Raw genomic sequence first — 16,397 nt, 5'->3', positions numbered from 1 at the left:
TCCACCCGGTAAAAGAATATCCTGCTCTATACCTTTAAGTTTCACTAAGTAACCAGGTACCAGGGTTGCTGCAGATCTACGTTATATGAAATCCAGTATAAATGGCCATGCTATGCCGTGTTTAAACAGCTGCAGCCATAGTACTATATATATACCTACTGTATGAAGATACACTTCAGCATATTAGCAGGAGTTTACCTTTTAACAGCAGGCTTAAGGTGATGTTTGGCCTGGTTTAGATGTCCAGAATTCATTCTTAAGTAGGACTGCATTCAACTAACCTTTATTTAGCAAATCTATTTTTAGATTTGCAAAGATTATTATTTTTTCGATTAATTGATTGAAGAAGACTTTTTACTAAATTAAACCGGGTGAAACTTTTCCACTTGAAGAGTTCTGAGATTTTTTTTATCGTAAATACAAAATGTTAATATATTTTTTTACAATCTTGGTATAATTACTGCTATAAAAGGGTTTCTCTCGCAGCTTAAGGCGTGTTTTAGTCTTTATACTCAGTTAACGATAAATTGATTACTAAATTAGTTGACCATTATTTCAATAAACGATTAGTCACGATTTATGTGATAAATTGTTTCAGACCTATTCTTAATGCTTTAGTGTTATATAATTGTTTTGTTGCATGGTAGGTCCTAGATTCTATGTGAGTCTCTTATTTATACACAAGCATCTAGTTTAGAATATTCTAAGAAACATTCATCTATCTTCATAAAGCAATACCTCTTTCTTGTTGGATGAGAGCTAATTAGTTGCTGGAGTTTGAATAATAACTCCTTATCTCTGTGCAATGTTTGTCTGATGCAGTGTTTAAGTGAAAACAACGGAAGGAGGAAAAGTGTCATTAAATGTATGGTGATGAATGGAATTTTGCAGGTATATTTGAGGTGACATGGCCTTTTACACGCTGCGTTTCCACAGCAATCAGAAGACCACCAGAACCGATATGTGAGCTACATTACAGAGATGTTGGACTGTTATCTCAGAGCTTATAATGGTTTACAAATTGATTATTCCTCAGTAGAAGCTTAGACAGGAAGACAATTCTAAATTATATATAAATCGAATAAGATCAGAGTAAAAACTAACAATTTGAATATGAATTGATAAAAGAATTTACATTTATCTGCTCAAATTCACACAAATCAATGTGTTTGATTTGTTGGGAGTCCATAGCCATGAGAAAGATTTCAATTTAAAAAGGAAATGTTGTAGTGTAATAGGACATAACATTTTAAGGATGTACAAGCCAATTTATAATGGAAAATAAACTGCATGTAATAGAGCTACATGTTAATTTTGAAACAACCTTTATGAAAACTGATGAGTCTGGCTGCTAAACTGAATTTCTGCTAAAAAGTAGATCTGTGTACAAATTTAGGTTTACCCCATAAAGATCTCAGCTTTTAGGGGTTGGAAAACAGTCGTCTTTTTTTCCAACACCATAAAACCATCAGTGACCTACAGTACCCCTGATTATTTAAAGGAATGGGAATAAAGGGCAAGTGTTGGGATCTGGAGCTGTACCACCTTCCTCCAGCAGAGTGCGCCGTGGGTCTCCTGGAGCTGGAGCCTTCCAGCACACCTGAGACGCATCTACTCATCAGGAGACCTCTCCTTTATAACCAGCTGCCAGACCTTGCTTCGACGCCGCAGTGTTGACCTTAGTTTGGTTAGCAACCTGAGCCTTGAAACTGAAGAATCTTAGTTGTCTCTTGAGAGAGATCAGATTCTAACTTTCCTCTGTTTTTGCCTCACAGGAAACCTGTCTCTAGCCTGAAGCTCTGGATGAGCTTAACCAGCCAAATCTGCCCTGGTGAGCCAACCTGAAGATTCCTATGTGGATTCCCCTGCTGCTCTTAGTGAAGAGCTGGAAACTCTGATCAAGGTCTGCCATTCAAAGTCAGAAGCTAGACGCTGCAGCTGCTCTTGAACTCTGCTGAACAAACAGTCTCTGGACCCAACGGTTCCCTCTCTCTCTCAAAGAGAAGCCAGGACTCAGTCAAGGTATAATCATGAATTATCAAAGACTCATAACTCATCTGCCTGCCATCTAATCAAACTATCATCTCTGCAGACTTCAGTGAACCAGCCCGGACCAGTTCCTGACCCAGTACATTATCTTGTGTTTTGTGAAACCTTCAATAAACTCTGTTAAACTTTTACCCAGCCTCCGTTGTGTTCTGCATGTGGGCTAAGAACATTAAACCCATCATGACAGCAAGTGGTTAAATGGGATTCACCTTTAGCCACCTTCATATGAACAATATGAGCACTTCAGAGTAGTTTTTGCGACTCCAAATATTTTGTGATTCCACTTCTATCTTTAAGTGCTCTGAGAAGGAAACCACAGAGCATCGCTGGTTCATACCTTGAGGACAATCTTGTTGTCTGAGGTCGGCGTCCTGCCAAGCCACAACGCAAACTTACAAGGATCCCCCTCCACATGTTCCGTCACTCCGAGCTCTGATGTCTGTAGAAAAAAGCCGAAAACAAGAGGAGTCATACATACAACGGAACTACAGTCAGCAGGGCTTTTGTTAACCTACACAACACACGTCAATGGGATTTATTGTAGTAAATTAGGGATCTTCTTACAAAGAGCTTGCTCTTGTAGAGGTATTTACTGCGACCGTTTGAGTCTTTAACTTCCTTGCTAAAGACCAGGGACATCTCAAAGAGAAACAGATGTCGGTCACGGCCTTTCCGGATGAGAGTCTTTGGATCCCAAACCTGGAAGGACTCCTGTAGTATCAGCTCCCCCTGGGAGTCAATGTTCCCATCAAACCCTGAGAAATCAAAATAAGATCTGATCAAGCAAAGGATCAATTCTGCTACACTGGCACATTTGGACACAACATACAATATTATACTTTAGTATATGAAACCTAAATTTGTTTTATTGAGAGTGTAGGTGATGGGAAATAGAGGAATATATAATTGCTTTTATAAGACTCAAATAAAAATTTGTTTTTAACTCATTTTAATCTAGCTTATATTTTATTTAGTTTGATACAGTGAGCTTGCAAATCTTTATATAATTTAAATACATTTTAGTAATTATAGAAGTAGTCAAAAGACTGCTGGAAACATAGAGCTGAGGTAGGAAATATTTTCAGAGGAAAACTAAACATCCTGGCTACTACTAAGATGCAGAGATCCGATATTGACTGGATAGCTGGATCAGATATTGGTGATTTAATATTGGAGATCAAATCCATTTCACTTTACATGAAACTGTTATTTATTTATGTTTGCTGCTTTTTGTTAATAGATAATATAAAGTTACTTTATATCTATGTTCATTTGTTACCTTTTTTTAGTCAATGTTTCTGCCAAGGATAAAGCCTTCACTCACATGGCAAGATATATGGTTTGGATTGGTCTCGGATATCAGCTGATACGATCAGCCCAGGTATAGGTATCGGATTGGATTGTTGCATCTCTAGTATAAAGTTAGCAATAAACCATCAGTTGCTCTAACATGAGGTAAACATATCAAACTTTTTGTCCTATATGTAAAACATAATGTGTGGTGAAAAAATTAACAATCTACATGAAATTACCATCCCTGTGGTGAAACATGGTGGTGGCGGTATGATAATGTGGGAAGCTTTGATTGGAGGAAAGGCATCGATTAATCTATGCTGACATACAAAGTTTTTAAACTTTTTCTGTGTTAATGTCTCGAAAAATTAAAGCTGAGAAACATGTTTGCCTTTACTCTACAATTGTTCACTGCCGAGTGTTGGTAGATCTTTAAATGAGCACACTGAAGAATCTGCTTATAAAAGGAAAAAGAAGAAAAAAACAGAACAAAATATCAAAGAGGTTAAAAAGTAATGTTAACATAAAGTCTCTCAGCTCACAGCTAAAAGAAAATGACAGAGATAGTGATAAAAAAAATGATTCATGGCAGTTTAGTCTCTAGCTGAGAATGGAAAGCTGTTATTTTGTTTTACAGAAAAATACACCAAAGTATATTTTTCTGTAAATGTGGGGAGTTTACTCTGTTTTCACAGTCACATCATTGGGACCTATGTCCTTATGGGGACCAAAATCATGGTCCCCATTAGGTAAAGTTTTTTTCTTTGAGCCAGGGTTAGGTTTAGGACTAAGGAGTTAATCCAGTTTAGGCAAGGGTTAGGCATATGTTGGTTATAGTTAGAGTTAGGGAAAGGGTCTGGTTTAGGACATATTAAATTAATACAAGTCAATGAAAGGCCTCCATATGTCATGAAAACAAGAATGCGTGTATGCGGGTGTGCGCATGATCTGAGTGTACACACCTTCCAGCATAGAGAGGTGCATGGCATCATTGGCTCTCTTTGGAACGCTGAGCATCACTTCAAGACCATCCTTGATCTCACCTTTGCCTTCCTCACAGCACGTCAACAACTCCTTTAGATGTGACATATAGACATGTTTGCCATGAACTTAAAAAATACTAAATTTTTCAGGTCTATGTCTTCTTTTTTTCACTTTCAACTTAAAATTTTGCAGATGACAGATCATATTTCAAATGAAATGCATTTGAAACGTTCTGTACCTTAAGGAGTAACTGGTATTTTGTGATCCGCTGGACAGGCTTGATGAGGTAAGAAGAGATGGAGTTGGCAAGACGATGTCTTTGCTGAATTTCCTGTGGATTAAAATAAGAAATTGCTATATAAGTAAATAAAAAGTTTATTAAATCAAAATTCTTTTGATATTCCTATGCTTTACTCACATCGAAGTAAGGTCCAGCATGCTCTAGGATGAGCTGCGTGGAGTCGGGTTTGTTCTTGCAGTAGTTCACATACATCTGGAATTTATCAGCCTTAATACAACAGATTACAATAATGTATTAGATCAAAGATACTAATGCTAATAGGAAAACACCAACTACAGGAATTCTCACAACATCGCATGTTGTTTTTATACCATGTTCTAGGTCAAAACTTGATTCTGATTATAATATAAGTAAGAACAACCATAAAATTGTTCTGGTCAAATAGCCTGACCGTATTAAAGGTTGTTCTGGCTCCCTCTGAAATGATACTTTGCATAATTAAACATAAGAAAAACACGGCTTCATATTTCTCTGGGAATGGTTATCTGACACCAGCTCCAGCACTTTTAGATGAATGGGCTTAACCAAACTTGTAAAGCCTGACATCATAGAGCTGTAAATGATACTCTTAAAAAACAAAACAAAAAAAACAAATGCCAACAAATGCCTAAAAATAAAATGCATCTGTCAGATATGGGTTGATTGTGAAGATGCAGGATTGCACAGCTTCTCCCAGCAATTTCTCACTAGAGTAATCCACTACATGACAGCACATATGAATCAAAGGTGATAATATTACAACCAATCTGAAGAATCATATAATAGAGTTGTAATTACTATGTTATAGCAGAAATTAAATTAAATAAGAACAATAAAAGCACAGAATTCAAAACATGCTCTCTTACCCAGGTCACAAAACAATGACCAACATCCTCTGGGAGTTGCTCATACTTCTCAAGCTCCTTCAGGAAGATGCTGTTTAGAGGGGAACACATTTACATAACCATTATAAATTACCTGCCTCTTTAAAAATAAGTCAAATTAAAATATATAGACATTGCTGCTTAACTGACTTGTGATGAAATTCGTAGAGATCCTGCATGTTCCCAAAGATGATGTGTTCCTTGTTGACAATACCAGGAGGAATCTCCTCCACACCACTGGTCATTTCCCACAAGTATGTCTGCACAAATACAAGCATATGAAAACAATTTATTAGATACCAATGCAGGTATCTGAAGCATGAACACATGTTAGATTTAAGTGTGACTATTCTAGACAATGCAAACTATTAGGGAGTTAAAGCAAACTATACTAAAGTGAATGGGACTGTGTGTATTTCTAGGGACTGTCTGACCGATGCAGCAATTTGATCGGAGGGTCATAAGTCGGAGAAGACAAGAGACATAACCTTTTGGAAAAATACAAATGAAAATATTTAAAGTGCAGCATAAACTAATCAGTTCCATAGAAATAACGTGAAAATGTTTATCATTCAGACTTACAGGTGGTGCGAATGCAACCTGTTGGATGGACTTGAACATGCACAAATTATTAAAGTAAAATGTTACTGCCTGTACATTTAACTGCTCATTCCCATGAGTCATGTGATCAGTTCATGGACTCTCTATTAGGAGCCGATATGCTTTCAAGAAAATGGATTAAGGCTTTAAAGGTATAGTGAAGGATTTCTGCAAATTTTTGAACAAACCCACCTTCTCAACCGAAAAAAAAAAAAAATGCAAATGCACAAATCTGTACCCGCTCCCGAGAGGGAACACCTATTAAATGTGTCCGAGAGCGTTCTCCTCATGCAAGCTCTGTATAAAATGTTTTTTTTTCATCGCTCATACAAGCTTACTTTTCAAAAGAAGATTTGCAATTTTCACTGTCAGACTCACCACCAATAGGTGGTTGCATAAAGATATCACCAGAATGATTGACAATTAGGAGGTCAACTTATTTTGATGATCCACCCGGAAAAAAAAAAAAAAAAAAACATTCTCCACTATACCTTTAAGAGTCAAGATGTGTGTTTTGGCTTTCAGAGGCTCTAGGAAACAATATAATGCAATACTCACATCCATACATTCACGCAGGTCTCTGACATATGATTTCTCTGTTTGAATCAGCTCAGCCATTATGAATCTGGAAGAGAGAGAGAGAGAGAGAGAGAGAGAGAGAGAGAGAGAGAGAGAGAGAGAGACAATAGAGTAGTACATTTGCTTAGTTAAATAAATAACAAAAATGAAGTAAACACATTGAAATAAAGCCAAATTATTAACAATGTTCATGTTTTAGCCGTCATGTATCTACAAATATAGCAGCAACTGAGCCATTTGTGGATCATTTTACCTGTTCTGATATTTTGCAGAGGAATAATCTTTTTTGAATTACAAAAGCAATAGTTTATGCTATTGTTATGGATCTATGAAAGTTATTGACGATATAAATATATAAAAACTATTCCTTATTTCTTTTTGTTGTTATAGTTTTTTATTCACAGATGTAATTTTGAACGTTTTAATCAGGTTAGTCAATGTTGCTGCACTACATTGCACTCTATGTGCTATTTTTCCATTCATAATATTGTTTTTCTTTTTAACCATTAGCTGAGAGCAGCACAATGCTGATCAAGTATATTTAATAAATACAGTTAGAATAAATAATATTGAATCAGTGGGGAATAAATGTCAATATTAGGTGCCTGTAGATGCATTATAGTTAATCCAAACTGTTTTTTTAACCATGTCGGTAGCTCTGGCAGAAAGCAGGGTTCTTTTTGGATGCATTCAATTAAAAACTTGGTTGTGATATTATCTGCAGCAGTTTAACTATTTTTTCCTCTCAGCATCTAAGCCAAATAGAGAATGGATTCAATGCCAAGTCTTGAGTATTTATAGGGAAAGTCCGAAAAAGTCTCAGGTCTCTGTAGAGAGAAAATATGTTCTCATCAAATCCACGACATCTGTTGTATAAATATAAAACTTTGCATTGCAAAAGTGAACAATTTGTCCTCAGTCCTAAAAAAAACATAATAATAATTTTCTATATTTTCATATTTAATCATTATTTTCTGTCTTTATTTTATCCACCATCAGAGGAACTGCTAGAGAATGACTTATTTATATATTTATAGATAAATATTATTATATTTAGAAAACTTATCAGATTTAATATATACCCTATTTGAAATAATAACATGAAAAGGCCTTTATGCCCTTACAGTAATAAAATGCATTAAAACCTGTTAATAATAAACTTTTCAATAACAACTGGTTATCCCTGCTTTCATATTGTCCACTCTTTCATTGAAACTGAACTAGAGAAGGTGTGGACGGTTTTCCTATTTTTGCTCTGGGGAAATTTGGAAGCCCTTTTTTAAATCATCAATTAAAACCTTTGTTCCTAATTTTGAATAGTTACGATGTTTTAATTTGACAAATAAATGATCAACAATAAATGTAATAAAAATTTGTTTTAAATAAATAAATGTATTAACATTCTGAATGAATGGAAGGGCTTTTATTCTAATAGGTGAAAATGTCCCTATAATGTCACGGCTAGTTTACATGTAAGATAATGCTGCAAATTTACTATGTTTCCTAAATGATCTAAACAAATTTAATGTGCCATTTATTTATGTGGTCCATTATTGTTAGTAAAGCATGCCAACAGTGGATCACCTCACCAATAGGCTTCATTGTCTCTTCATTACATCAGTTCAGAAATACGAATAATATTTAAGTCTTTAGGGAACAAGTCAAAGTTAAAGTCTGACATCTTTTTGTGACTTAATTGCGAGTCGAGTCGAAATCTCAAACTTGAGTCACCATCTCTGACAAAAGGCCAACCTGGCTTGCTATAAGCCTCTTTCCCACTGAAATCAACGTGTTAACACGTGTTTTTTAAACATGGGTCGACCCGCTAACACTCAGCGTTTGGCTGGTGAGAGGCCTGTCCACCCGCAGCTGCATGTCTGGTGACACCATCACGCTGGGTTCACGCTGATCATGTCACCAGTGCGACAGTAATTAAGTAGCCATTAAAGAGCAACATGTAAGGAAGCCAGGGTGCAGTCAGTGTGCTTTATTGCTTCGCTCTTTTCCTGTCAAAATCTCTCTGACCAGCTCTGCGGCAAGTTTATCGAACGTAAACAGGGTTGCTTCAGCTTCCTAAATCAGAAGCGACTGGCTTGGTGGGTTGAAGTCCGTACGTTGCGTTCAATGGTGGCATATAATTCGGCGGGTCAACCCAGCTCTGGTGTTCCCACAGCATGCCCATCAGAGCGGTGGCGATTTTAATGCAGGTGGCTTGCCAAGTCGCTTGACCAGGGTAGACAAGAGTCAGTAAGCTGTTCACACTGCCACTAAAAGCAGATTGTTCCCAAGTTGAACAGTTTTTTTGGCATTGGGAAAGGGGTAATCGAGAGCTAAATCCCAGAGTAAAATGTGACCAATGTTTGTTTTATCACCATTCATGACTCCTTCTGTTTGAGAGAAATCACAGAAACTATCAAAACGGTCTGTTTAGGTGGCTAATTTGTTAAGCATCAACGCATTACATTATTAGCTTATGCCTTTGGATGCATTGTTTATGCTTATTTAGAATTGAAAACAGTTCAAAAGGCAAATCTGCAATAAATATTATTATTTTACTCTGAACTATCCTGAGCTGCCTTTTAACCAAACTACAAATCTTTTAAATTCTTACTCTTTTCTCCGGGCTGATTTCCTCTTCTCCTCATTGAGTTCATGTGCAGCGTCCCTCAACTTGACCTCTGACCCCGGAGCAGTGGCTGGGATGATGTCCAGCTGCAGCTCTTTGCTCTAAAGACACAGCAGGTTGTGGTTATAATGTGGCACACAACAGGTAGGTGGGTTATTCCACGCTGTAATGTGTTTGCCTTCTGTTGGCAGATGTTCATTAAACAAAGTTTGAACAGGAAGAGGCAGTAACAGACGATGAGTTGGGACCATCTGGTTTCTGCACACAATAAAATAAAAAGCAGCAATGAGACTACTTGAAAATAAAAAAAAATTAAATCTCCGGATTTGTTTCATTTGGAAAGTAGTCATGGTCTTATTTTACAAGAAGATTTAAAAAGTTATCTCTATGCCAGTTTTTGTATATATATATATTATTAGTATATAAATAAAACATAAAAGGGACAGGTGCTGAAAAAAAGCTGACAAACACTTACAGCCTTGTTTGAATCGGAGGAGATGCCGAGTGCCGTTTCCAGGCTGGTTCGATATTTGTCCATGCGGATAGAGAAGTCCCTGTAGCGCTTGTCCACGGAGGACACCCATTTCTTTATCTCCAGAGCGTGGGCGTGGCCCTTGTCACAAAACCCATCTGCCAGCTGGATCAACAGCTTCACCCGCTCTTTGGTTTGCTGTCAATAGGCGGACATTCGGGGAGGCGGCAGAGAGAGGTAGTGCCCACAGAGAAAAGGTAGATGAGGGAAAGAAAGAGTTTGGAATCATGTGTTGCTTGCTGGACATAATAGCTTGCTCTCTGACACACAATAACAGTGACACAGCAAAGAGGACAATAAAGGGCCCTGGAAACGGGCCTCACAGTGGAGCCAGGCTGACATATATATCAGGTAAAAATACAGAATACCTCACAATCGAAAAAAATAAGAAAGAAAGTCATTTCCACCTGGTTCTTGCCTTGCTTTGCAAATAACCAGCAACCTAAGAGGAAGACATACCTTTGCTGTGATCTGGAAGTCTTCATGCTCCTTCAGCAGCTCCTGCGTATGATGAATGCTCGACCCTGTGGAAGTGTGCGTGGACAGGTAGAACTCCCCAGTGTCATGGATCCATTCCAGGGCCTGAAGAATTGACCAATCATGAGTGAGTGCCGATACAATAGAGATTTTAGATAGCCTACATGTCTGTCTCACAGAAGCATTAAATCTTATCACACTATCTATACAAACTATATTAAAATAAACTAAAATGGATTGTAAAATAAAGAAAAAATATAACCATTAAACCCACTTTTATTTTTGCAACACTCATTTAAATACTTTTTTTCTACCTTATCACCCTTATTATAAACAGCATTTTTCAAGATTTTAAAATAACTCATATAAATTTGTTTTAAAATTGAAATAATGAACTCTGAGAATCCAAATAACAATACAGTTGGCCATATTTCTAAAATTACAGCTATTCAACAATAGGTAAGTCATTTACAACTTCTTTTATAGCGCCCTAGTTAGGGCCTTTATTTATTGCCTGTTTACTTTAAGACCAGGCCCTGGAGGTGATTGTGCCCTGGCCTGCAATGGCAGAACTGGTCCAGTCAAACAGTGAGAGCAAAAGGCCTTCAGACCCCGGGGATAAAACCTGGAAAGGTTTAGAATAGCCGTGTTCCAGAAAACAAGTGTGATGTCATTTAGGTCTTATAGGCCAAGAATTTATGCTTAAGAATGTTTGATTCTAACACCACCAGAGGGAGCTAAGTGTATAGTAGTAGACCTCAACTACACCACCTGCAAAACTATTCACAGCTATTCAACGTGAAACATGTTACAGAAAGTAACACATTTGTGATACACAAAAAATGCAATAAGATATAAATAAAAGCAAAATGAAATAAACATCGTATTTCATATACTTGCTGTAAAATGATGAAAACATGGAAAGTTTATATGGTGCACAAACTTTGCAAAAATGAAACAAAACTAGATCTCAGCTTAGTTTATAAAGCAGTAGTAAATTTCTTACAGAATAAAATCTCTCCCCAACTATTATGCTCCTCAAGGAAATGAAGAAAGGGGCTTAACTAACACAATAGCCTTTTTTTTTTTACTTTGTCAATAACTGTGAAACATAATGTGGAAATTGTTAAAAAAATATGGCTAACTTAGCACTGATCCTGATATTTTTTTACTATTTATATCTCTGTATAATGGGTCAAATTATAAGGTTAGTAATCTTATCTTTAATCTTGGATGATGTAATCTTACATCATCCAAGCCAATATACAGACACACACCTGTTTTGCACTTCGTTCAAACACCACATATTGCTGGCATTGGTCCAGCCTCCTCTTCCTCATGGTCCAGAAGTGAAGGACTCTGTTCTCTCTCTGCAGTAACTCATTCAAGATATCTGATAAAATGGGAAAAAAAGTATCTCCTCAATTCTAAAGGTTTACAGAATGTCTGCAAATTAAAGGCTTTAATTATGGTCTTAGAGAAAAGAAAAAACTGCTATAGGAAGTTCACAAGAAACAGCAATGATTACAGTGTTCGGAGTTTTGTTGTTTACATACTTTTGACCTGAGTCTCTGGAGCTTTGACATGGGACAACATGCCGGGCATGTTGACACTATTTCTGTGCAGATACTTCAAGAATACATCAGCGTTACGTCTGGCTAATGTACAAGCCTGTAAACACACAGAAAGGAGAAAATCAACACCCACCATCTCTTCTTTGAAGATCAGCTCGAAAATCCCTGAAATACACGCTCAGGCGTTTATTTATTATCTGAAGTTTTTCCTCACACCTTAAGAAATGCTTCTTTCTGCTCCAGGTGCTTGCTGACCATAGGAGTGACATGATCAGTCTCGCTGTTCGGCCCCAGTTTATCAGCACCGCCACACCAGTCCTCTTCTCGCTTGTACTCCTGTTCTAGGCTTTCCAGGACGCTGCACACCTGATCAACACAAATAGGATTTAGCTTCTAAATTAATGTTCTTTTTTATACCCCCCCAAAAATAAGTAATTTGTGCACAAACATTCGAATAGTGTAATAAAAAGTTTTCTAGATCAGATTTATCTTGTGCATCATCTGCAATAACTGATAATCAGTGTTGAACTACTGATATCCACAGAGCATCTGTAAATAAATACCTGTTCAGAGGTTTTGTAGAAGGCCACAGATGCATTAACCAGTTTGAGTCTGTCCTCCATCTTTAGCATGAGCTGCTGCCAGTGGTCAGCCACCTTCAAGTCAACAAAAAGCATCAACTGTAAAACCCACACTTTGCTTTCCCTGTTTATATATTTATAAAATGAAGCACACCTTTTCTGCACAGTCTCTGATCATATCCATGTCGTAGTGGTTTGCCTGGAGAAGAGCTTCGGCCTTCTGCTGAACTTGCAATGCACTCTGATGGGTTTTCTGCGTGAGCAGTGAGATAAAATCAATCATTTTAAATAGCATATTAAAGACAGTCTTGAGTCTCTTTCATGCTGATGCTATAAGTCTTTTTTTGGGCTGAAAATATTTAGATGGAGGCTAACAAGAACTAAAAACTGATTTTCAGGTTAATCAGCCTTGATGACTTTTTTAAAACAGGAACTCAAAAATCTTACATTTTTCCAATAAGAAATGATTCATACCTAGATGTAAACAACATTGCTTGGTGTGTTAGAGTGGGTGTTGGAAAGATAACATTTTACACAAGCCCTATCTGTACCATTAGTTACTTCAATGGCCCTATTGGTGAGTTTGTTCCGACTTTACCTTTTTTTAGAGCACTCAGTGAAATACTTTCAAAATCTAAATTTCAGGCCAATAGTGTTATTGGAGTCCAGGACAAGACCTTTATACTTTTGTAACATTAAAAAAATAGAGATATTTTGATGGCAAAAATTAATGTTGATGTAATAACAAGAAACACCAACTTGCCCAAATATATTAAGAAAAATAACAAAAATGGTTCTATAAGAAATTTATGAAAAACACTTTGAGAGTGAAAGAAACCATTATTTTTTTTTTTGGTACAACATAACCATAGAGGCATTAACGCTTATATTGGCACTATGTTTTTGGTTGATAAACCTAAACATAATTGTTAACTGGGCTTATTAACTTTTCAATTAACTTTTTAAGTTTTTTCTTGACTTGTTAACTTTTTTTCGACTTAATTTACAGTAGGTTCTATATCATTCAAGGGCTCATCTAATTGGTCAAAGGCCAAAATAAGATGTACAGCCATGTATCAGTGTCTTTGCTGAATGGCTGGATATAGATCTTGTGCTTCTAGACCTCACTTAAAGATCAGGGGACTCATTTGTAAGGGGTATGCAACTAATCAAAAACGGTAACTTGCCCTTTAAAGGGTTAATCCTGTTACTTCCAATTATGAACAGAACCAAAGAATCCTTGTGAAGGAGAGGAGAACTTTCCTCAAGAAAAACAAAATATGTCTGGCTACCTTCTAGGTGTTAAGTGGAAGGTTACTACAAGTTCTTGTTTTTCTTTTTCTGTTTTAGTGCATATGTTGTATTTATAAAAAGGCAGGTCAGGGACAGATGTTTGTTATAATGAGCAAACAATGCAGCCAACGAAACAATGCAGCCAACATAATCCATGGCAAAGGAGAGATGAAAATAAAGGCAAAATAAAGGTTATGTGTAATGATACAACAGAAATTTCTATTTCATATGGGAAACTCTATACGAGTAGGAGAAGAAGGAGAATATATGACAGCAAAAGTTGAAGAATAAAGTCTAAAGGCAGTGGAGAAGCAGAAGAAGGTAAGATGTTAACATCTTAAGAAAATGTAAGATATATTTTTTTTTTCTTAGTAATCTGAAAAAGGAAGAAATATGTATATGGTTTCAATCATATATATACATATATATAGAAACTTTACCTCAATTGCATGTTGAAATTGTTCATGCTCCTTCTGCAGCTGTTCAGCCTCTTGTAGTGAACTTGCTGTGATGAGACCAGCATTCAGCATCGACTCTCCATTACGGATCCAACCTAAAACCTGCAGAACATACAGAAAGTATTTATTCACGTTTTAGTCCATATCTGGATCATGTTAAATGATTGACTTACCATTTACTCTTTAAAATGTATTATTTAACAGGTTTATGATTCTTTCATATTTTTGCTTTAGGTACTGTATATTTCCAAACTGTCATCCCATCCTTTTATCTTCTCTAATTCATTCATGTCACACCTTAGTTCTTCACATGACCCGTGCCCCAAAAACAACAATTCCCCACGTGTTGTCGAGGCATTGGGCCCCACAAGGAGCAGTCGGCCCCCACAACGTGCCATTTTCCCTGAAAATGGGCCTCAAATTGTGTTAAAAACGAGGGCACCCACACACACACAGACAAACACCTCACATGCATGAAGCCAGCAGCTCCACATATCTTTTCCCCTCATAGTTATGCTGGCCTAGTTCTAGCCGCAGGGCAGACTCACAAAGAATCTTCCCTCCCTCTCTGACTCAGCAGGCACACTTGCTGTGTGGGTGATGGCCAGAACTGTAGCTGACGCAGAACTATAAAAGTGATGATGCAACCCTGGCTCCTGTTTAAGACTCCTAGGACATTTTTTTCCATTATGCCTGTGATGCCCTCAGGTGGCATAAAATCTATTAAATGTAGTTTTCCCATCATAGAGTCAATCCACTCCAATCTTTTCCCTGCCGCCTAAAGCCAATCTGATGCCCTCGCATTAACCTTTCATTATTCCATGTTCTGGCCACAGCTCTGATTTATTTAAGATGCACTCTTTTTAAACTACACACAGACTAACAGGTAAGGTACCACTGGAACAGCAAATTACAAACAATAAAAATTCTTTCAAATACAGATAACTACATAAAAATAATTAGAGATGATTTCTGGAATCGGCTGTTGACCAGGAGATGACGTTCATCTATTTTGAAAGGTGGCTGATCAATTGGAAAATCAAATATAAAATATTTTTTTACTAATCAATACAGGCAACATACTTTATACCATTTCTTCCACCAAGTATCCCTAAAATAAAAACAATCTGCATTTTATTTACTATTACTGAGAAAAGTGGCCTGAATGCATCTATGTTCAGTATTAGTGAGGTGCAGTAATTCAAATCCTCTCTTCTTGACAAAGCATTTCTATGTTTAGCTTAGGCTGTGAGAGAGCAATATTTTTAATCAGTAACAGGAAGGCTAAAGGGTGTACAGCATCCTTTTGAACTGCTAACATCTGTAAGTCAGCAGACTTGTAGAAATCTCAGAGTTAAAATACGGATAGATATCAATAATAATACCTATGAACTGAGGTTTTATAAATGCTAGCTGTGCTAATAGATAACATAAGACACTAAAATTAGTATAAAAAGTGAACCTCTCTTTATGTTTTAAAAATTAGTAGAAACTAGGCCGCTCTCCTATAAATGAAATGCATTGTTTATATTCTTCCAATACAAGCAAATAAAAAAGAACACATCAATAAAGTATTAATAATAATGATGATAAAGTATAAATTGTTGTTTCATATAGTGACTTATAGGAGATCTGTATTTCTAGTATTAGCACATGAGAAAATAATAACCAGTCATTCGCTCATCATTTCAGCCCAAAGCCTAAAATGAACAGGATCGAAAAAGATATGCAGCAAAACATACATGCATTTAGAGTTAGAAGTCTTATGCAGACTAATGAATATCTAATACATCCCTCTCACATGTAATATTACATTTGTATCATTCTCTCAGATAACTCCAAATGCTGCAGTGTGTTTTGATTTTTGTCTTATATTTATGTTGTTTTCCTCTTGCTTCACTTTTAATTCTGACACATTTAATTCAGTTTTCACAAGACGTGAACTATGCTGTTATTTGACTGCATCAATACGATAAGAGCTTGTATAAAAAACGTTTCTCCATTATCATTTATTTTGCTTTGAAATATCAGCCAACAAAAATGCTCCAAATGAGTGTTGATTTGTTATTGCCCACAAAAACTGAATGATAACAGACAGAGAATAACTACACTGAAACAATAATCCCTTTTTACTATTTTTGATGCCAGATGCATTTTCTGGATAAGTATAATAACAGACATGAGAAT

At 36.5% G+C, this 16,397-nt stretch overlaps 1 protein-coding gene across 6 annotated transcripts in view; it reads right to left on the bottom strand.

Moving 5' to 3' along the window:
• triob (trio Rho guanine nucleotide exchange factor b) overlaps positions 1-16,397 on the bottom strand; it is a 146,324-nt gene that overhangs the window by 33,862 nt on the left and 96,065 nt on the right. For all 6 annotated transcript variants that reach the window (XM_038275789.1, XM_038275788.1, XM_038275784.1 and 3 more), the window contains 17 exons: positions 14,193-14,312; positions 12,614-12,712; positions 12,442-12,534; positions 12,095-12,244; positions 11,861-11,975; positions 11,582-11,697; positions 10,287-10,409; positions 9,771-9,965; positions 9,281-9,396; positions 6,649-6,715; positions 5,641-5,750; positions 5,473-5,542; positions 4,745-4,834; positions 4,565-4,657; positions 4,305-4,416; positions 2,614-2,804; positions 2,387-2,488 (listed from right to left, as the gene is read on the bottom strand). In XM_038275789.1, the coding sequence (XP_038131717.1) occupies positions 2,387-2,488; positions 2,614-2,804; positions 4,305-4,416; positions 4,565-4,657; positions 4,745-4,834; positions 5,473-5,542; positions 5,641-5,750; positions 6,649-6,715; positions 9,281-9,396; positions 9,771-9,965; positions 10,287-10,409; positions 11,582-11,697; positions 11,861-11,975; positions 12,095-12,244; positions 12,442-12,534; positions 12,614-12,712; positions 14,193-14,312 (1,962 nt within the window). The remainder of the gene's footprint in view (positions 1-2,386; positions 2,489-2,613; positions 2,805-4,304; positions 4,417-4,564; positions 4,658-4,744; positions 4,835-5,472; positions 5,543-5,640; positions 5,751-6,648; positions 6,716-9,280; positions 9,397-9,770; positions 9,966-10,286; positions 10,410-11,581; positions 11,698-11,860; positions 11,976-12,094; positions 12,245-12,441; positions 12,535-12,613; positions 12,713-14,192; positions 14,313-16,397) is intronic.

The sequence above is a fragment of the Cyprinodon tularosa genome, unplaced genomic scaffold (assembly GCF_016077235.1).
Source record: "Cyprinodon tularosa strain WSP-4 unplaced genomic scaffold, ASM1607723v1 ctg98, whole genome shotgun sequence".
Classification (NCBI taxonomy): domain Eukaryota; kingdom Metazoa; phylum Chordata; class Actinopteri; order Cyprinodontiformes; family Cyprinodontidae; genus Cyprinodon; species Cyprinodon tularosa.
Note: the sequence above shows the minus strand (reverse complement) of the source record. Positions and strands in the feature narration are given on the sequence as shown.